The sequence below is a fragment of the Leptopilina boulardi genome, unplaced genomic scaffold, assembly GCF_019393585.1.
Source record: "Leptopilina boulardi isolate dan_hultmark-lab unplaced genomic scaffold, ZJU_Lbou_2.1 LbouV2_372, whole genome shotgun sequence".
NCBI lineage: Eukaryota > Metazoa > Arthropoda > Insecta > Hymenoptera > Figitidae > Leptopilina > Leptopilina boulardi.
The window spans coordinates 845,107-866,851 of NW_026137943.1; the positions used below are offsets into that span (position 1 = coordinate 845,107).

Sequence of the window (21,745 nt, forward strand, 5' to 3'; positions counted from 1 at the left end):
ATTTTTATTAAAATACCAAAAAAACAAAACAATTTTGTTAATTCAAAATGCTAGAAATTATTTTTCATTTTTTTCAATAATAAATTATTTAGAAGAATTTAGGCTAAAATATGATTTGGATAAATTTTAGTCTCCCATAAAATAAGCTGAGTTTGTCAATCTTGTTTTACTATTTATGTAGATTATAGTGAAATTTTGATAAGCAGAAGTTGCTGAAGCGTTGATGCGACAACGAGTTGTGTTACAGCTCTCGAACAAAATTTCCTCAGCGGTTTGACCGCGTAGAGAATTATTATTATTAACTGAGTTTAACCAACGCAATTACGAGTTGTGTCGTCGTTGCCACTTCGTGCTTGGCTTTTCACCGAGGTTTCCGAGAATTCATGTCGCAGGGGGAAACACACACCGAGGTGCTCGTTAATCGTTTTGTTCAAATTCCTGTTGGAAAGTTTTCATGTCAGGTTTTCCCTCACGAGGCACATTTAGTTTATATTTAATAATTTATACATGACCCGAAAACTTTTCCAACGAATCAGAAATAATTTAAACTACATCTACTCACTCATGAAAAATGTCCAAGGTTAGTCGCTGTACTCAGAATTTATTTAATGAAATACGGGTTTATTTTCTGTATACTTTAATATATATATATATATATCTCAGAAATTCATATTTAAAATCAAAATAATTGAAAATTTACATTTGTCGTTATTCACATTCCAAATGTTCATTCATTAATAAACGAGTAATAAATTGCATTTTTGGAAAATATTTGATAAAATAGGAAAAATACAGTTAATTCGAATAATGCATAACTACCTCATAATCTAGTAGATTCTAATGATTTATACAACGTGGATTTGTATTATCGTACATAATAAATCAAAAACATCATCAACATATAGTGGAGGGTGTGCCGAATATAAATGATAAACAATGCTGACCACATGCTAGCTTTATTCTGTTCAGGATTATTTACCAGATACGCAAATCTAACACATTGTAAACAGGTAAATGCAACTTTTGCAATAATTCTATAACCACAAAACTTCTATTAACTCTGATTAATAAATAACAATTTTCATTATTGAAATCCATTCACAGCATTTTGCTTATTTTAAATAAATATTATTAAATCGTCGCATAAATTGCAAATGAAAATCAAAATACTGGTAATATTTGATAATTCTGATAAGGATGTTAGTGATGGTAATTTTGTGTTGCTTAATTTCTCTTTGGCACACATTGGTTTTAGAAGTTACAACCTGACAGGACTCTGTGAAACGTACCAACATCAGACACGTGTAGAAAATTTACGTAAATTAAATTTCCTGCTTATGATGACACTGTGTCCATTAGACTATATATATAGTTTACAACAAAAACATGATTTCTTTAGTGAATTTAGTCTACAGTGAACAAGCAAAGAGAGAGAGTACAAACAACTAATATTGGCATTTGATACATGGAGCACTTACTATCTGCTATGTACAAAGGACACCTCTTTCATATGAGGAAATGAAAATTACTGTAGCACTCCCATACTAATATTGTCCACTATGCAGTTACAATGAAGTATTTTCTGTTTAGCTTAACTTAATTTTACAAAATTTAATTAATTTTTAAAAATAGATTCCCACCAGATGAATAATGATCATCCATGATATCGTGCAGTTCGTTAAGTTTCTCTAATCTCATTAGTTACTGCTTTTCTGATTAGTTCTTTGAAACTGTTCACAAAATTTTCTACTAATCCCTTTTGTTTTCTGTCTGATAAGCACTCATTCCATCAATAATTGTTGAAAATAAGTATATTCCATCCAACATTAGCTTTTAGATTCTTCAGTTAAAATACTGCTAGACTGAAGTACTTCTCAAACCAAAGATAGATTTTATTTGTATTTTATGGCTAACCTAATAGTTATATAAAATTTATAGCTTTCTGAGAGTTTTTTTTTGTGATAAACTCTTTTAAGTTGCAGCTTTAATGACTGGGTCGTTTTATGAAAAGAATCGATCATGCTCGGTGGATTACCAAGATGATAAATTTTAGTGTTGTTTGATTAGACAGTAGTCTTTAGGTTTATTGTTCAAGACCTTTCTTTATAGATAAACTTCGAAGAGCTGATGATCTTCCTGTAAAGGTATAATCACACGAAACCTATGGTCGTGGAACGTTTAGCCAACGTCGATGAACCTGATGATCTGGACATTTGCCGATTTCCACAATTGCTCTCTGCAATTAGCCTTTAGCCGTAAACAATGATCTCCGAATATTACCGTTTATACTCTGGTGGGAGTCCTCCTTTGATTAGACAAAAAAATAATTTTTAGTCATCGATAAGAATGCAGTGAATGTTCTTCAAAGATTCCTTTGTGTAATGTAATACGCCGCACTTTTCCGAACCAAAGTGGCGCAACATATATAGATAGATCTTGATCTCTCTGTGTATAGGGTCGTATAAGGTCTGGAACTTTACTTAGCGTTAGTCTCAAAGGAGACTAGCGTTATTTTGAATCTCATCCACTTTCCTTGAATCAGCCTTACAAGAATCCAGCCAGACGTTTTCTCATCCTTGGAAAATCCCAATGGGGAATTGACGAGCAGTGTCGAAGATGCCTCGATAAACAGTGAGAATGCAGTGAAATCGCCATTTCCAAAGTTGTCGAGATCGAGTTGGTTGAAGGTTAACAACTGTCAAAGTATTCTCCATAGACCATCCTCTTCGTTGGGGTTTCTAAATAAAACCACTTGAGACAATAGCAATAGTTTTTCAAAATCTTTTACCATAAATAAATTACTAACCTTTTTTTCAATATCACCAGATCTTACTTTTTTTTTTATTGCAAATAGAATGTATTTCGATATATGGAAAAATAGGTAATAATTCGTAGACTTTTTCCTTTTTAAGCTCTTTCCTGGAGAATCGCACGCTGAGAAAGCACGTTGGAATAATGTGCAGCATAATTCGACGATACGTTAAGTTGAGGAAGCAAAAAGAGAAATAAGCTTTGTATGTAAAAGCCCGGTTTACCACTAGAATTGTTACAGTGAAGAGGTAAAAGAGAAAGAGCCACGAGAATATTTCAATGCTTCTTCACAACGGATCAATACAATGGATGCATATAAATGCACCTATAAAATGAGCACCCTTTGGTGTCCAAGTATTGAATATAAATCCGTATCACTATTTGAATTAATTCAAAACCAAAAATAAAAATATCCTAGAAAATTTATTAGTTTTGTTTGCTAAGTCCGGTGATTCAAAACAAATATAAAATTCTTTTTAAATCATCAGCTTTTCATCAGTCTTTCTACTGACTATATTTTACTCGAATTATAATATCTCAATGAAAAAAAAAAATGTAAAATTCATGATACATCCATTTTTTTCTTGACATGAGAAATGTTTCACGGTTAGTATTCCTACTTCTTTAAATTCAGGGTAAGATTTTGATGCCAGTCTCCTGAGAATATACCGGGCAGAAGTTATATACCCTCATGATAAAAAAAAAATAATGAAGAGAGGTAAATCATTGCTGGAAATAATGAGCAGATGAAAATACTTTTGACTGTATGCGAAAACTTAGTATTTTATCTTTGCCAGGCTCAAAACTTTTTTAACGAAAGTTATGTCTCTCAATTTTCAGAAACTATTTTTTAAAGTTGAGGAACAAAAAAAGAGAAATGATATCTCTTGGTATCCTTTGTTCTCTTCAATCCTTTTTTTTGGTCTCTTTGTTCTATACTTTCTACTTGTTGATGTTTTTGCAATTAAACTATTAGTTTGTCAGGTTCATTATAAACTTTTCTTGTGTAAAATTGAACGAGTTACTTATTTTTTGCTCGACAAAAGTAAATTGTGATAAGAAAATTTATAAAAATTATTATAAAAACGAATTTTTTTTTTAAAAAGAGGTAATAAACTGTCATAAATTGTTGCACCTCTTTTCTTTTTAGTGAATATTATATCTTTTTAGATCATTTTCTATATATGTATATATATGTATCCCCAGGTTTGTTTGCTCTCATTTTTCTCGGGAAATCTGAGAATCCTAGCGTGAAGAGGGCATCCCATGCATTAATATTTCACCCATCTTGATGAAAGAGCTCTTCTCTACGCCACGTAGACTTCAAAGGTCGTACACCCAGAAACTCAAAAGAGAAAAGGTGGGGAAACTCATGTTAGACCAGGGAGAGGAATTTTCTCGTGAAAACTGGATACGAATTTCTATCTAGGGTTCATAAAACACAAACAAAAAGAAGAAAACTGCCAAAAAAAAGTGTTTGCATTTTCTTTTTTTTTTAAACCCAAATGCGAGAATAATTTATTTTATTAAATCATTTTACACGAATCCAGAAGTTAAAAAGGTTAGATCCTTGGCATTCGGAATTGTTATTTGCGATAATCCAATAATTTTCTCGTTCAATTTGTTCACAATAATAATAAAACGACACAATAACTTTAGTGTAAATCTTAAATTATAATCGGTGATTCTATTACAATTATTCCATGGGATAATAACGATGTTACAATTATGACCGGTGAATGCAACGAATCGCTTCGCTCTGAGCGAGAAACGTGCGTTTGTCGTCTGCTCAGACATTGACTGAAGGCGCCATCTACAACTTTTCGAAATTCATACCGCGGGATTATTCAAATCATGATGAGCGACATATTTACTTTATTTATCTATTAATTAGATAATAATAAATTTAATCGTTTTTTATTCCATATTTACTAAAAAGAAAAAAATTCAAGGTTATTAATTTGAAAAAAAAAGTTGTAAACATTTACATAAACAATGGAAAATTAATTCAAAGTTGCTTTTCTACTAGGTGCTACTAGGAAATATTCTATGGATATAATAACAGTGTTATCTTCAAGAAGAAAATGATTGTAAACTATAGAATAGTATGAGCTACTTGAGGAAGATCGTTTACATCGAAGAAGAGCCACAAGCTTTGATTTAATAAAGAAAGTTTGTTTTAGCTTTCCATTTCTTGTTCCACAACAAGTTGAGTTTAAAGCACGTTTCTTGTTTCATAAAAGATGCAAAGAGTTTTATATACAGAATTTTCTTCGATATTGTTATTCAAACTGGAGTTATATTACATTTATAATTTCAAATTTAATTTTATCAATTCTACGTTGCAATTGTATGATATTTTGATTTTCGTATCGACTTTCAGTTAGACTTTCATTTCCACTTTGAATTTAACTGAAAATTGAAATTAGAGTCATAATAAAATTACACAATTTTTGTTAAGGACAAAAATTAATAAATGCTAAATAAAAATCTTTAGATTACGTCAAATCAATTTTAACAATAAAATAATTCGTGTCAGGTACACAATCATCTAAAAATGCTATGTAGATCGAATTCTTTTCATATTCCTTTTCCACTATGGCAGAAACGTTTTTCTTGGATCACTTCCAGAATTTAAGAGCCTTGGGTGAATTTAAAAAGACGATTTTCGTCCTTTGTCGGCTAGACACTTTGAGAACGTCGAGTGCCTCGCGAATCAACGAATACGTTTGCTTTTGTCGTGTATGTTTTTCCCCTTTTTTTTTTTATTTTTCCAACAAATATTTCGGGAAATGACAAATTTACTAATATTTTTCCTCTTTTTGAATTGCAGACAATTTTTTTTTTTAGAAATAAAATATTGTAATATTAAATTTTTAGAATTTGAAATTTAATCTCTAAAATTAATTATTCTGATATAGGAAAGATTGAGTCTGATTATTCCAACAATAGTGATATATTTGATATGTCTAATTTCAAAATGTCAGATCATTAATGTGTCTAGACGCCTTCAATGAAAAATGCATCTAAGAATTATAAGCTGAGAAATAATGCAATTTATAATTAAATCAATAAGATCAAATATTAAAAGCTTTTTCCCGATGAAAATAATTTTATCAACTGTGTAAAATAACGTTATTTCATTTACCATCAGACTATGATTACGAATTTGTATTCAGGTTTAAAAATTTTTTTTTAATCGATTTTTATGAACAAAATTTATAGTGAACAACAATTTAATTTCTAAATTTTTTTTTTTTTAACAAGAAAATTCTTTTTTCAATTTATCTTTTTAGTCTTTATGAAAGTGCACTTCTTATGTCGAATTACATGTCTCTGTATAACGTGCTAAAACCCCTGGGAATTTCACGTCACGCGAGTTGGTTAATAATAGAAAAAATCTAAGTAACTCAAGATACAAACACAGTTTCTGTTATAGAAATGAGTTATGAAATATGAAACAGACATGTCATACGACGAGTGCACTCTTTGTTGTTCTCTGATAAATGAAACTTCGGTTCGTGCCATATTGTACTCCAATAAAAAATAAATTTCATTTTTATTATTTTATTATTAATCGATTCTTTGTTATTTTTTTAATATTTTTATTTTTATATATGTTTGTATTCTTTTTTTTATCAGATCTCAGCTACGAAAATACAAAAAAAAGAACTGTTAAATTAAATAAATTAGAAAGGAAAATTTTTAGATTCACTTATTTTTTGTGCGTGAGAAATAAGTTTGCAAATCCTTTAAAAAAGCAATATTTTTCCAAAAGATGAAAATTTATAAGAAGTTTTAGTTTTGAAAACAGGATCAACTAATTAAATTCAACAAATTAAATCTGAGAATATTTAATTTCAATGGGCGAAACATTTTGTGGAATACATTTAGGAAGTTTCACAGCTAACGGATAAACTTTTCTAATATGTGAGTGAAAATTCAACAAACTTCACTCTTGGCAGTTATTTTAATAGTTTTAATATGACTATTGTAGTTTATTTTATGAGAAAAGAAAATAATTTAATAAATTATTTTTTTTTTTCTTGCAAATTCAATAGAAAATAAATAAAAATTTCCAATAAAATTAATAAACTATCTGTAGAATGTTTTTCTAGTTATTGATAAATGAGAATTCGATGTATTAAAGTAAAAATTAAAAAAAAACAAAATATTCTGTGTTTGACACAATAGATACAAGGATTTTCCCTCATAAATCCATCTATAAAGTTTCTAGCTCTCATACAACTGTTCAACTGGGATAACAAGCCGCAGTGATTTTAGCCAAAACACGCTTCATGGTATGTTTCATTGCTGTGATATCGAAAAAATAACAAATCATGATAAAATTCTCTTCTGAGTGGATAAACATTCAGAATTTTGTTTAGCTTTAAAAATATTAGTTTACACATTTTAACGATATCACATAAGCTTATAAGAAATGTTTTATATCACAAAAAACTTTACAACAACTAGTGAGTTTAATTACATTTTCTTTTTTATGTGAAATGTCAAACATTGTGTCTTATAACTCCTATAAAGAAATTCCAATGGCGAAGGCATAAACAATACAAGCACATAAAATATAATTTACGATTTAAAAAAAAAATACGATAGCTTATTTTCAGCGTAAAAAATCACTTTCACAGGATTTACTATCCTGAAAAAGCTGACAGCGGAAATTTACCAAAACAAAAGGTATCCACAATATTTTTTTTTTTTTAATTGATACGTGACATACGGTATTGTACATCCATTTACATTAAAGGACATTCATGTTTATTCATGAATTATTTAAAAAAAATATTTGTCATGATCATGGAGGAAAATATTATAATATCGTTGAGTATTATTCGTGGTATTGTTGAGGAATTTATTTACTAAATAAATTCAGGAATTAAACTTCAGTGATAGGTATAAATGTTTTTTTTTAAATAATCACTATGATTACTAACGGCATTTTTAGTTAGCTATGACCACAAGAATTTTTATAATGAATTTGCTCTTCGTTGGCAAATTTTTTAAAAACTTCAGGATCTAAAAAATTGAAGCATTAGCAAAGAAAACCGCACCAGCCAGACAAAATTCAATTAATATTTCAACTGTCTCAGTGGAGACTCGGCTATATAAATTCGAAAAAGGACTCAAGGATAAGGATAATTTTCGTTCACCTGGTTAGAAAAGTTTAGAGAAGTTAGAATGTTTCATTTGGGAAATGGATATTCTGTTATTAAATTCAATAAGGAAATATTATGCCAAACACATCGAAGTTATTGAAAAAATAAAGAAGAAATTAAAGGAGGATTAATTAAACACGATAGCTCAGAAGTTCACCCAAGAAAATTTTAAAAGTACACTCGATTTTAACAATGAGTAGTAATTTTTCAATTTATAAATATTAATTAAAACCGTTAGCTCAGATTTTCACCAAAGAATATTTTGGAAGTACAATTGATTTTAGCAACGAATCGTAATTTCCAATCTACTTATTTTAATTAAACACAATAGCTCAGAAATTCACCTAAGAAAATTTTAAAAGTACACTCGATTTTAACAAGGAGTCAGAATTTTACAATCTATAAATATTAGCTCAGATGTTCACCAAAAAATATTTTGGAGTACACTCGATAAAGAAGCACTACCAAACAAAATTACAGCACTCTGCAAAATGACAGCAGATTTGAGTCACATTTTACCATAATCTTTTAGTCAATCGATTAAACACAATAGCTCAGAAGTTCAACCAAGAAAATTTTAAAAGTACACTCGATTTTAACAATGAGTCAGAATTTTACAATCTATAAATATTAGCTCAGATGTTCACCAAAAAATATTTTGGAGTACACTCAATAAAGAGGCACTACCAAACAAAATTACAGCACTTCGAAAAATGACTGCAGACTTGAGTCACATTTTACCATAATCTTTTAGTCAATCGATTAAACACAGTAGCTCAGAAATTCACCCAAGAAAATTTTAATAGTACACTCGATTTTAACAAATAGTCAGAATTTTACAATCTATAAATATTAGCTCAGATGTTCACCAAAAAATATTTTGGAGTACACTCGATAAAGAAGCACTACCAAACAAAATTACAGCACTTCGAAAAATGACTGCAGACTTGAGTCACATTCTACCATCATCTTTTAATCAATCAGTTAAACACAATAGCTGAGAAGTACAACCAAGAAAATTTTAAAACGTACACTCAATTTTAGTAATGAGTCATAATATTATTTGGAATCTATAAAGAATTATTTATCATTTTGTTCTTCTTACATAAATATAATGAATACAATACCAATGTGGAATATTCTGTTTGATAATGAAGATAATAACAACTGTCGTATAAAGAGGAGAAGCGACAGAGCGTTAAAACTTGTAACGTGGTATTTTAGAACACTATATAGTATATATCTAGCAGAAAATGTGTGTGTTGATGTTCGTTTGAACTTCGTAGACTAGTAGTAAGAAACGCAATTAAAGTGCTGGCGTGCAGCACGAAACTGGCAAGCTCATAAAACCCCCGAGTGACTTTTCTCGCTTTTTAAACGTTTATCAGGAGAAAGCTACCGCGTAACCCCCTTTGGCGACATTTTTCATCTGCGGTCCATTCGAGTTCAAAACTCTAACCACACTGTATTTCACCATATACAAAACTGAATTATTTAAAATCCTCTTTATTCTTTTCTGAGAGTTTCTTGGCACGACATTGGTCTTTAGGGAGATGAGTATATATTCATTTCGTTTAGTTGTGTTTTTCCAAAAAAAAGTACGGTTTAATTTTTTTTTCTTTCCTTAACAAGTCTAAATAGTATTTTAGAAAAATTTTATCTAAAAAAAATTCTTTTTTTTATTTTTCATTTTATCTATAGGATGTTTTTATTTTATTTACGTATTATTTGTGTTTCAGGTTCAAATTATCCTTATGTCCACAAGCATGGTCTTTTCAAGTATTGCCAAGTAAGCATACAACAGTTTTGACCACAATCATCTCATAGAATTTAATTTTAGAAGTTATTTTTCTTTTAATAATGCACGTTAGGTGAGGGAATATTAAAATTCTGGTGAAAAGTTGATGGTTGACTTTAGTGACACTTTCATTTCTTCCGTGATTTTCTATACCTTCTTTTTCCTTTACCCCAAGAAAAGTTCTAAGACGCTTAAACATCCACAAAGACTTTTGTGCTCACAAACTTATTACGTGTGCTTTGCATTTGTAAAAGCTTTTTACGTAAAATAGAAGCCTTTTACTTTTCCTCTTTTTTTTTTTTGTTAAAGGAATATATCATGTTTTTATATTTCTTTTAAGAAACTGTTGTGATAAAATATAAAGCATTCAATGAATTAGGTAACAGGCAAATAAAATAGAAGTATAAAAAAATCTATAAAAGATTTTTTTATTAAAATTCACAACTGATAAGAAAAAATAAATAAGATGAGAATTGTTAATTATTCGTTGTTTGGGAAAATAATTTCTCTTTTAAAATGTAATTAGTAGGAAAAAATTATTGCACTAAAGTCCAGTTGAAAAGTTAACGAAGGTGCAGTGTAAACAGTGAAGAACGTTGGCAGTTTGCAGTCGCACCTAGGTTTACCTTCATTAGCGATTTCGAAACTCGGTGAATTCTAGGACTCACGCGAGAACGAGTAAATGCGATTTGCCACCAAGTTGTACAAAGGAAAAGCACCAACGAGAATTACGTCGAAAATTTTCGGAGTTTAGTTAAATTGCTGAATTGATTGTCAGAGTTTTTAAAGTTCGCAATAAATTGTCAGTTATGTTTTTGACTGTTCATAGCAGTATACAATATTCTATTTACAATGTGAAAATTGTTATTTATCAGTTGACTTTTGAAAGTTCGGATATTCGTTTGAAATCATATGATGACATCTGACAGGTTTTGATGTTTTAGATATTTGTAGAACGTCTATGGGAGATTTATGATTATGATTAGGATCAGATGTTTCAAAAACTAAGCTGTAAGGAAACTAATATTGTTTATCTAATTTGTTTAACTATAAAATATTTCAGATGATGACCAATTGTTTTTTTTCTTTTGGCATACTTCTTGAGAAGTTCATTCACCAAGGGAACTCGACGACAGAAAGCAGGGATTCTCACGGGGTAGAAAGCACGAAAGCGTGACACGACCCCAGGACTCGACGGTATTTGTAAAGTGAGCCAAGATAGGAGTGAGAGTAGTAGCAAAAGGAAGAGGGTATTCCCATTCCATATACAGCGCAAAGAGCATTACACTTGGGGTATTTTATAAGAGGAAGGTTTGCTCAAAATAGCACCTTAATACTTTATGTCGAGGCTCGTTTCTCACTTCTTAAGCTATATGTATCCTTCCTTTTTTTTTGAGTCATTTCTCCTTTTTATCTCACTTTTACTGCGCGTCATCTTCTCTCAAGTTTCGTGCCCCACTTTTACGACAACGATTATCTAATTGCGTTTTTTTTTTAAAATCTAATTTTTTTTTATTTCATTTATAAAATAGTTGAAGAAAAATTTTCCGCTTATTTTTTTTACGCTTATATTGTTTGAAAAAGTACAATACTGTAAAAGTAGAAAGAATTTTTCGGGAAATTAAGTAATTGGATAGTCATTTAAATAGGAATGGAGCTTAAATTCATTTCAATGCAAATTGCTGTTGTAATTAGATGACTAGAGAAAATTCCTTTTTGTTGTTAATTTCCGTTCTCTAGATGGGGAAGCAAGTCAACAATCAAGTTACGACGACAATTTCGTACAGGTAGAGAGTATCTACTTAAGTACTTAATCGCCCTAGTAGAAACGACATGACATTTCGGCACGTTACTCTCTTTTGCTCTCTTCTTCCTTTTACTTGTTTTGGAGAATTCTCGAGGTAGAAAATTTACGAAGACAGCTTTACGTGCTTTCGATATATATTTACCCCTCTGTTTTATTGAGTAGTAGATGTTTCATGTTGTTTTCAATGTGTAATCTGTTATCGATTATAAAGAATGTCGATTTCTCTCTGGGCTGAATTCCAGAAAGAACATTATCTCCAAAGACGATATTGGCTGCCAATGTGTTAAATTACTTGAAGACATTTTGTAAATTATTTTTGGTTTCATGTAGAAAAAAAGATATATAGTTAATAATATTTTATAAGAATGAAGAAAATTATGATAAAATTTTTGTAAATATGATTTTGCCTTGATTGTACACCCCATGTGTTGTCAAAATGTTCTTGTGAAAGATGTGAGACAGACGGGATTCTGTGGGTGGTTTGCAGATGACAGCAGGTGGGTTTTGGTAGTCCAATGTCTCCTACAGTTTTTATATAACATATGCGAAACGTGATGCTTTCGATCTTAGAGAACTGCACGTAAAAGCACGTGTGCACACCTGTACTCCAACTTTTTCATATCCTTCTGGCGGCTTCAAACGTGTCATGGCGTTTCCTACGTGAGTCGTTTGCCAATTTTTGAAAATTCGATTTGAATCTCAAAAAAAAAAACTGCATCAGCTTTGAAGTCCCAATATGTATGAGATTTACATAACATTTTTAAATGGATCTGTCATCAATGTAGATCGACATCCAATATCTAATGTCAGATATTTAAAACAAAACGTCAAAACATGTGTGAGCGTCAATTACAATACTTTTGTTTAATGAATATTGTTTACCAGGTTGGGTGTATATCAACAACTAAGAAAATGACTTATGACTCTACTTCGAATTAGCCTCGATAACCTCAGTATACAATTCAGAGAGGCTAACGTTTGATATGTAAATCTGGCAATTATGCAGAGTAATTGGGGCAATTACACAATTATTACTGGCTTAGAATCCACCTTGAGGACTATTAATTTCATGACTGTCAAAATGTGTGTACATTAATATTGTTAAGCAGATGCTGTTATGGTGGTTATAGAATTGATCTTGATTTAAAAACACTTGGAAAAAAATTAAAATGAAAAAAGAAGTAAAATTTACATTTTATAAAATACTAAAACAAACCACTAAATCTACTATTCACTAACTATTCAACAAACTGTTTCTTGTTTTCCTTGGAAGAATTATTTCCCACATTCGCTCTTCTTGTTTTCCTCTGAGGTCGGCTACTTGACCACTTTCTCAAAATTTACCGTCCATATTACTCTTAGAATGGATAGCATCCATTTTACTGTTTACAATGTTAATATTTTATTTTAAACTTCAATTTTTATTGTTAGATAAAGAGAATATTCATGAAATAATCTTATAAAATTGAAAGAAAATTAAAAGTACAAAATTAACATTAAGAACTTTTACAACACTAAAATTTTATGTTTCAAATTTACCGAAATATTTCCTAATTTATGGAAACATATTTCAATCGATGAGTACCATTTCAACGATTGTGGGCAGAATTTTGTGAAATCGAGCGTAACGACTTGTCTAAAGATCGTTGCACCCTTTGAATATGTGCGCCGGATATAATGAATTATTCATTCAAGCGAATGCATATATCTACTCTTGTCTCAGTCACATAAACGTTCAAGTAGATAAAGATTCTTTACTACTAAAATTAGGTAGAAATATCAAAAAATATATTTTTAAATATATTTAAGCAATTAGTCTAATTCATAATATATACTGTTATTATGTCACATATAATATAGTGATCTTTAAAATTCAATGAACAACTATAGATATCTTAAAAGCTTCAAGTTTTTCTTGAAGCTTATAGTATTACTTGCATCAGAATTCAGTGGCATTGTATAAGAGTGTTGTGTGTCTACAGGTGTGACGGCAATTTTCAGAAATGATGCCCGTTATCAACCTGGAGTTCAAGCGTGTCCAGACGATTTCCCGAGGGTGTTTATCTCCGATCCGCTTCGGCCTTTTGAATCCTCCCAACCTCCATCCACCATTCCTTTTCCCTCAGGTCAAGATATTTTTCTTTTTCTTCTCATTCTACCCCTCCATCCGTTGCTTTTTATTTTCTTCTCTCTACTACTGCCTGGTTTCTTTACTTTTCTCAACTCACTTCCGTTTCAATTTTCTTGGAATTTTTCACATTCGATCGATTGCACTCTATAGGGTAATTGGCAGCTGCCAATTGAAACTTTTTCAAAAGAGTATTCAGCAGTAACGATATATATATATTCAATTAAAAGTTATTTTTAACTACACTTATTGGAACATTTTCAAAAATCATTTCAAATCAATTGAGAGCAATTACTTTGAATTTATATAAATTACTTATATATATATTTCTTTAAATTTTGTATGTTTGAGATTTACCTTTCCTTAGGTTGAAAACAAACAACAGGACGATGAGAAAGATTGGCTAGAAGCCAAAAGTGGTCCTCACCATCTAAATCAATCATTCCGTCTGAAGTCTTCTAGTAGCATGCTGGATCACGTGCTTTTGGCCCTGATCTTGTAAGGAATCCATTCTGATGAGCTTCACTTCACAGACCACGATCTATGTACAGTAGCTAACTAACTTCTCTATCCTCTTTCGCTATCGGTCATTGCTCTCTTGGAACGCGAGCTACATTCTCAAGACTGTAGATTCAATTCTCATGTCTCTTCATGGATGGAAGTGCATTAGGTACTTGAGAAATCCTATTTTGTCATGTGCCATCAAGTGTCTTTTAGATCTGTCCTACACACACTGTATCCTTGCCAAACATTATTACATCTAAAAGTATATATATATGTGCAGTGAAATAAAGAAAACTAGTAGAAATACTTTCAAAAATAAAAAATTTCATTTATGTTATAATTTGCTGGTGATGTTAACGACTTTAATAGAGAAAATTACATTAAATCTGATTGATCACAATTTGCGTTAGTTTTTATTAAATGGGTAAATTATTAATATTAATTAAACACAATAGCTCAGAAATTCATCCAAGAAAACTTTAAAAGTAAACTCGATGTTAGCAATGCGTAGTAATTTTTTAATTTATAAATATTAATTAAAACCGTTAGCTCAGATGTTCACCAAAAAAATATTTTGGAAGTACAATTGATTTTAGCAACGAATCGTAATTTCCAATCTACTTATTTTAATTAAACACAATAGCTCAGAAATTAACCTAAGAAAATTTTAAAACTACACTCGATTTTAACAATGAGTCAGAATTTTACAATCTATAAATATTAGCTCAGATGTTCACCAAAAAATATTTTGGAGTACACTCGATAAAGAAGCACTTCCAAACAAAATTACAGCACTCTGCAAAATGACAGCAGATTTGAGTCACATTTTACCATAATCTTTTAGTCAATCGATTAAACACAATAGCTCAGAAATTCACCTAAGAAAATTTTAAAACTACACTCGATTTTAACAATGAGTCAGAATTTTACAATCTATAAATATTAGCTCAGATGTTCACCAAAAAATATTTTGGAGTACACTCGATAAAGAAGCACTACCAAACAAAATTACAGCACTTCGAAAAATGACTGCAGACTTGAGTCACATTTTACCATAATCTTTTAGTCAATTGATTAAATACAATAGCTCAGAACTTCACCCAAGAATTTTTGTTCTCGATGTAATTGGTTGCAATTGTAAGATTATAAGACAACAATGTACTTTCTATGTAAATGTGATCGTGTTTACCCAGAAGGGCACATGTTCTCTGATTGCAGGCGACGCAGGGACATAATGTTGCGCGTGCTGGGAGTTCGACTGTTGTCGAGGCTGCTGGTCCTTGTCTGTTCGCTCTCATTGCTGTCACTCCTCTTCCTCAGTCGCTGTGGCTTCAATAATCTCGACACGGACCTCATTGACACTGCTGGTAAGTTAAAATTACAATTCTTAATTAAATTAAAAAAGAATTTTCAAAAGTGCAGGTATTCTTTTTTGTTTCAATATTTAAATTACATTTTTGTTAATAAAAAAAAAAAATTATCACCGTATAATTAAACTTTCTTTTAATGAATCTATTTTAAACTTCTCGTAAAATAATTCTACTTTAGTAGTGTTAAAGTTTGAAAAAAATCGTAAAATAAACTTTACACCTGAAAGTTTTTTTGTCGTCACATCGTAAGAAAGGTGTCAAATGTTCTGGGGGATAAAAAAACTGTATTAACACCGACCCAAGTGGGCGTCAGGCTTATGGTCTCGAGCCGATTCTGAAAATTTAGTTGGAACTCTTCCAGCTTTACGAAAACAGCTGACACAGCTGGGACTTGAATTTCAGGATTCACAGGAAATCCAAGCTTTTCTAGGATGCCGCCGTTTCGCAGGGTCGTCTCATAAATTGTGACACCCTAGTCGAGACGACAGAACGGAAGTAAACAGTGACGTTAAGTAGCTCCGCAACAAGATCTCATGAGAGAGAGAGAGGGTCTCGTATAATTGTCGACGTCATAATTTTGCTTCTATTATTTTCTAGTTTTATTACAAATTCGTTTCTTTATGTGAAAACTTTCTTCTAAATGATATTTTGTTAAAATAATTTATTTCTATTTCTCTTAATACGATTAATAATAGGTTAATTAATAGTAAATCATATTTTTAAATAACGGTAGCAAATTTTGGTGTATGTGAATAATAATTTTATTTATCTAATAAATCCAATGAAAGGAAATAAAAGATTGTTCTTGGTTTAAATTATTCTACATCTCGTAAGTGGATTGGATCTCAAGAAAGACATTTTTTCCAATTATATGAAAAGTTTGAATGTCAGATTTATGATTGGATTATGCGACAAATAAACAAGATTTCAAGGGGAATTAAATATTTGATGTACTGAATTATTTATTAGAATGTTTTTACGTAACATGAAATTTGTTATTTCTATTTCGTATAATAAATGTTTTTAAAAATATAAAAATGCTACATTTTCTCCCAAAAAGAATATGGAGTAAAAAGTAAAGTTTAATAAAATAAAATTTGCAGTTTATTAAAAAAAATAATAATCACAATAGCTCAGAAGTTCGCCCAAGAAGTTTTAGTCAATAAACAATATTAATAGAGGCAAACTCACTCGATAAAGATTTAGATATTTTTATTACTCCTTTGATAATAATAATAATAAATTTAAAAGATTTCCATTAATATCACAATAGTTGACAGTAACCTTAGTAATATTTTTGTATTCTAAGAAAGCGTCGAGAAGCAGTTATGTTTCTAACAGCATGATCGATTGTCTTGGATCCTTAATTGCTTAATCCGGTGTTGGTTATCTTCACAAGTAACTATAACTGATATAACTAGGTGGTAGTACGGGCACTGCGGAACTCCCGCTAAGATAAATGACCAAGGATCAGGACCATATTATTTAACTCGAGAGTTTAATTAATGTTTTGCACCAACCAACTACTCTTTACGTTTAATTTGTACATATTTTTGAATGCATGCAGATGAGAAAATATATGCACTATCTGAATAGACGAGGTTCATTGCAATTATACGCTTCCATTTTTCACATTTTTTTTTATCTCCTCTTTTCTCATTTTAAAACGAGTACATTTTTTTAAAATTCTTTATTTTCATTTTTATTTTTTTTAAATTTTTCTTTTATTCATTTTATTTCTAAATCTACTTATTTTTCCCATTAACAATAATTAATATAAATTCATGAGTAGAAGCAAATTATTTTCGCGAGAAAAAATAAATAATTCAATTATTTTATTAGTGTGTTACCAGTTAAATTTTCTGTTTTGTATTAAATTGTCAAGTGACGATAAAAGTTGATTAGGGAGCTATTCATTGTAGTGATATTAGAGTTGAGCAAATAAAAAAAGCGAGATCGTCTTGTCTCTCGTTTTCATTATGAGATTCCAAATGTGCTCTCTGAATTTATGATCTGCTTGTATTAAGCTTGGAACGTAATATTGCAGCTCAACATATTTCTTCTCTTTCTCTTCAATTAACGTTTTTTTTTTTTTTATTTATGCTGTTGTTCTCACAAATATGAAAAAATATTGATGAGAAAATAATGATGCTTACTTTATGAATGTTCGTACTATTAAAAATTAAATGCAAATGAATATTTTGAAATATTTTAATCACAATAGAACAGAAGTTTATTTAATAATAAAATTTTTATTTAAAAAAAAATTATAAAATGGTTTGTTTAACTATAATACAACAGAAACTCTAATTCAATTTTATTTAAAATAAATAAAAATATTTACATTAAATTGCTTTGGTTTGAAAATATTTTATCCACTCAGTTTCTCCGATATGAGTTTCTCTTGTAACTTGTAAAGTAGCTGCTTGAAATTCATAACCCATGTCATAAGTAGCAATAAAATATTTTCCTCTATTTCAAAAATTCTCTCGGCAAATTCGTAATATCTTGATAAATATGAATATACTTAAAGTAAATTTTTTTAGAGAAAGTTGTTAATAAATATATTTAATTACTATTATTAGAAAAAATTCATAAATTTCAAGAACTATGTGTTTAATAAAAAAAATTTTAAATAAAAAAATGCTGATAGATTTTAACGTATTTTATTTTTTTTTAAATTTATTGTTACTGTAAAGTGATCACGATAAAAGTCAGTTTTTATAATAATTAAATACAATATCTCAGAAGTTTATCCAAGAAGGGAAGAGAGTAAAAAGCGAATATTAATTAATAACTTACCAAGTAATGCACTTAGAGGGAAACTTTTGTTTCCACTTTTTATTAACAAACAATTTTTTGTTAAATATCTAAATTAATAATATGAAATTACAATAGCTCAGAAGTTCACCCAAGAATTCTTAAAATTTTTAAATCTTTTGAATGCAATTAAAATAAAGTATTTATTTTTATTTTTCATAAAACACATTTTGTTGCGGTAGTGTGTATATTGAAATTTTTTTTTATTTTGTATAGTTGTTTTTTCTATAAATTAGAAAAAATAAAATAAAAAATGTTTTCGCCAACGCGTTTCATCGTGAGAGAAAGACAGAGTATCCAATCGAATGTAAACGACGTAAATTTTCAATGGGGCTGCAGGGAATTTTCAAATTAGTCAGTGACTACAGGAATTTTTTGTGCTTTCACGTTGATGAATAAACGCATTTAAAAAAAAAATGTAAAAAAAAACACAAAATAAATAATACAAAAAAGGCAAGGAAAAACATTACTATGGCTCGTCCTGTTTCGATAAACAACAAAGGCAACATTTTCCCATTCCAAGGAAAGTGAACAAATTTTACCTTCTCGTGCCATTGCTTTCCTCTCATGAGATTTCCGGCTCCTGTCGTCGACACCAAAGCAAACCGGAAATTGAAATCGTTCAATTGATGTGAATCAATCCACATTTACTCTTAAAAATTTTTTTACCGGATATTTTATATCTTTCTTATACAAAACTGATTGGAAAAAAAGTATTAATTTTTTAAAATTCAAAATCTATCATTAAGATCAATTAAAATCCTATGAAAATAAGTATAATAATTAATATCACAATTTATACATAGTAATTAATTTTTGAACTTTATTTTATTAGATCTTACTTGATTGATATGTTATAAATCCAAAAAGTACTCACTATGAGATGTATTTTTTAAGATTCGATGCCAATATTGAATGTCCATATCGTTTGCCGTCTCAATAATGCAGGAATGTCAATTCTTCCACACATACAAAGGATGTTGCCCAATATCGAAAATCGATATCTGAAATTTAACATAGGAGAAATTTGATGTAGCTTGGCTAATATTATTATGCTTTGTTAAAATTCTTTTTTTATTTTTATTTGTCTCTTTAAACGTTAATAATAATTTAAAGAAATTTTTCATTTAAACATTAATTTGTAATATTGATTATTATAAATTTTTTAATAACTTGATTAGCATTAATTATTTCTGCATTTTAAATTTCAATTTATTTTGTTCGTTCAGACGATAATAATAAATAGTGAATGATGATCAAAGGGTAATTTCCCTTTTATTCATTATTCAACCGTAGTATACAAATTTTTTATATAATTATAATTTAATAATTCTTCTTTTAATTAATTATTTATTTAATCAAGGCATAAATTTTTTTCTCTTTATTAAAGCAATTTTGTTTTCAAACATTTCTATATATAATTCCTGAAACCAGAAAAATATTTTCCAGGTCACTTGCATAATTTATCTTTCGATTCGGATTGGCTGTTGATAAACTGAAGTTTCAATATTCTGAAATCACTGGTAGGGAAGCGATCGTCGTCTCGAAAGTTTGCAATTTCGTTGCGGTACATCACATCTAGCGGCAATTATACAGGATATTGCTTTAGTTGAACCTATATCAATTTTTGAGATTTATTTTACCAAACATTATCAAATATTTATTGAAATGCGCGTATTAACGGCAAAAAAAAACGTAATAATAAAAATTACAAGTTTTTTTTTAAAACTCATTAAAAGTTAAATCTGTAAATAAACAGGATAGAGGCCTGAATAATTCCCGAATGAAGACTCTTCGTATTCAGCATATGCCACGTAATGAAAATTTAATTAGCGTACAAGGAGAACTTTACAAGGAAAATTATAATTATCTGTTTCATGTTGTACGTGCTTTATATAATAACAAGCTTAAATGAAAAAAATAAAAAAAAATTCCACATACTACTTGTTTCCGAGAGTTTAGAAAAAAATCTCTACTTTCTATTCGTCGATGTTAAAATTATCTAGAATCAAAATTTTTTTAATTTTAATATTGTCAATTAATTCAAAGAAAAAGTAAACTATTTAAAAATTTTGAATCGAAAAAAAGTACAGTTTAAAACTGATTTAGATGTTTTTCTAGTCAAATCAATGACAGACAATAGCTCAGAAATTCACCCAAGAAATATTTGGTGTACATTCGATATAGAAGCACTACCGCCAAAATTACAGCACTCTGAAGACCATCATTGGATTTAGATGGTAGTGAATTAATACAACAACATTAGCTCAGAAGTTCACCCAAGAAGTTTTTTGTAACTACACACGAATCTAGTTTGAGATGAGATTCTGTTTACCTGAAAAAAAAATTAAATTAACTATCAATTTATTTTGTTATATCCTGAGGAATTTAAAAAATGTTCTACTTTTACCTTTACTAATGACTAGAGAAATTTTCGTTCATTGAGAAAGATAAACCTTGGTGAGATTTGCTAAAAAGTGCTATTGGTTTCCAACTGTTTCCTAGACTTTCTTTTTTTGTTCTTCTTTCTTTTTCCGCACCCTTTGTGCAGGAACCGGGAAAAATAGCGTTAGACAATTCAACTCAAGGGTGAAGTTTCTCTAAGAAACTTTCCTATTATTCGAGTAAGAGTACACCTATATCCTCCTTCTACTGCTGCGAAACCCTTTATAAAGGGTATACTGGTAACTTAGACTGAAAATATAGTAGTAGCTAAAGCATCGAAGACATGAAATCGAGCGTAAGAGTTTACGATCAAATTATGCGCGATACATGCAGTGAATATTTGCAAAGTGCGGCGAAACTTGAAGCTACAACGACAGCTGACTGAACTTTTTTTTTTTTTTTTTTTTAACCTTTTACTGCCTTTGAAAGATAAAAGCTCTTGGCTTTTAGTAAAAGTACCCTTTTTTTATACGTTCACCGATCTTATATATCAACTGCTTTGGTTTTTGTGTGGCATTTTTCTCTATTCCTTTAGATTTTATAAAAATTGATAAAGTACAAAAGAAAACGATCGACAAAGAATTTTTAATTAAGAAATATATTTAAAATAGTTGTAAAAATGATTTTTATTAAATTTTTTTTAATTATAAATAAAGTTGACATTAATTATTGAAAAAAAAATTGAAATTTTTATCTTTGGAGATAAATATTTTATATGCAATTTTATGTATAAATAATTTGCAATCTGTATATATTTGCGAATATAAACGGATTTTATTATTTATTATAAAGGTATGCTGTGTGTAATGAATTTTTTTTTTCCTCTCCCCCGTACCATGAAATAGAAGATTTTTCCTTGACATGGATTTTGTTTTTCTGGGATGT

At 29.5% G+C, this 21,745-nt stretch overlaps 1 protein-coding gene across 1 annotated transcript in view; it reads left to right on the plus strand.

Annotated features, from left to right (window-relative positions):
* The window catches only part of LOC127287746 (chondroitin sulfate N-acetylgalactosaminyltransferase 1), a 57,665-nt gene that overhangs the window by 26,273 nt on the left and 9,647 nt on the right, over positions 1-21,745 (plus strand). The window contains exons 3-4 of the mRNA XM_051314841.1: positions 9,728-9,777; positions 15,444-15,592. Coding sequence (XP_051170798.1) covers positions 9,743-9,777; positions 15,444-15,592 — 184 coding nt within the window. The 5' untranslated portion in view covers positions 9,728-9,742. The remainder of the gene's footprint in view (positions 1-9,727; positions 9,778-15,443; positions 15,593-21,745) is intronic.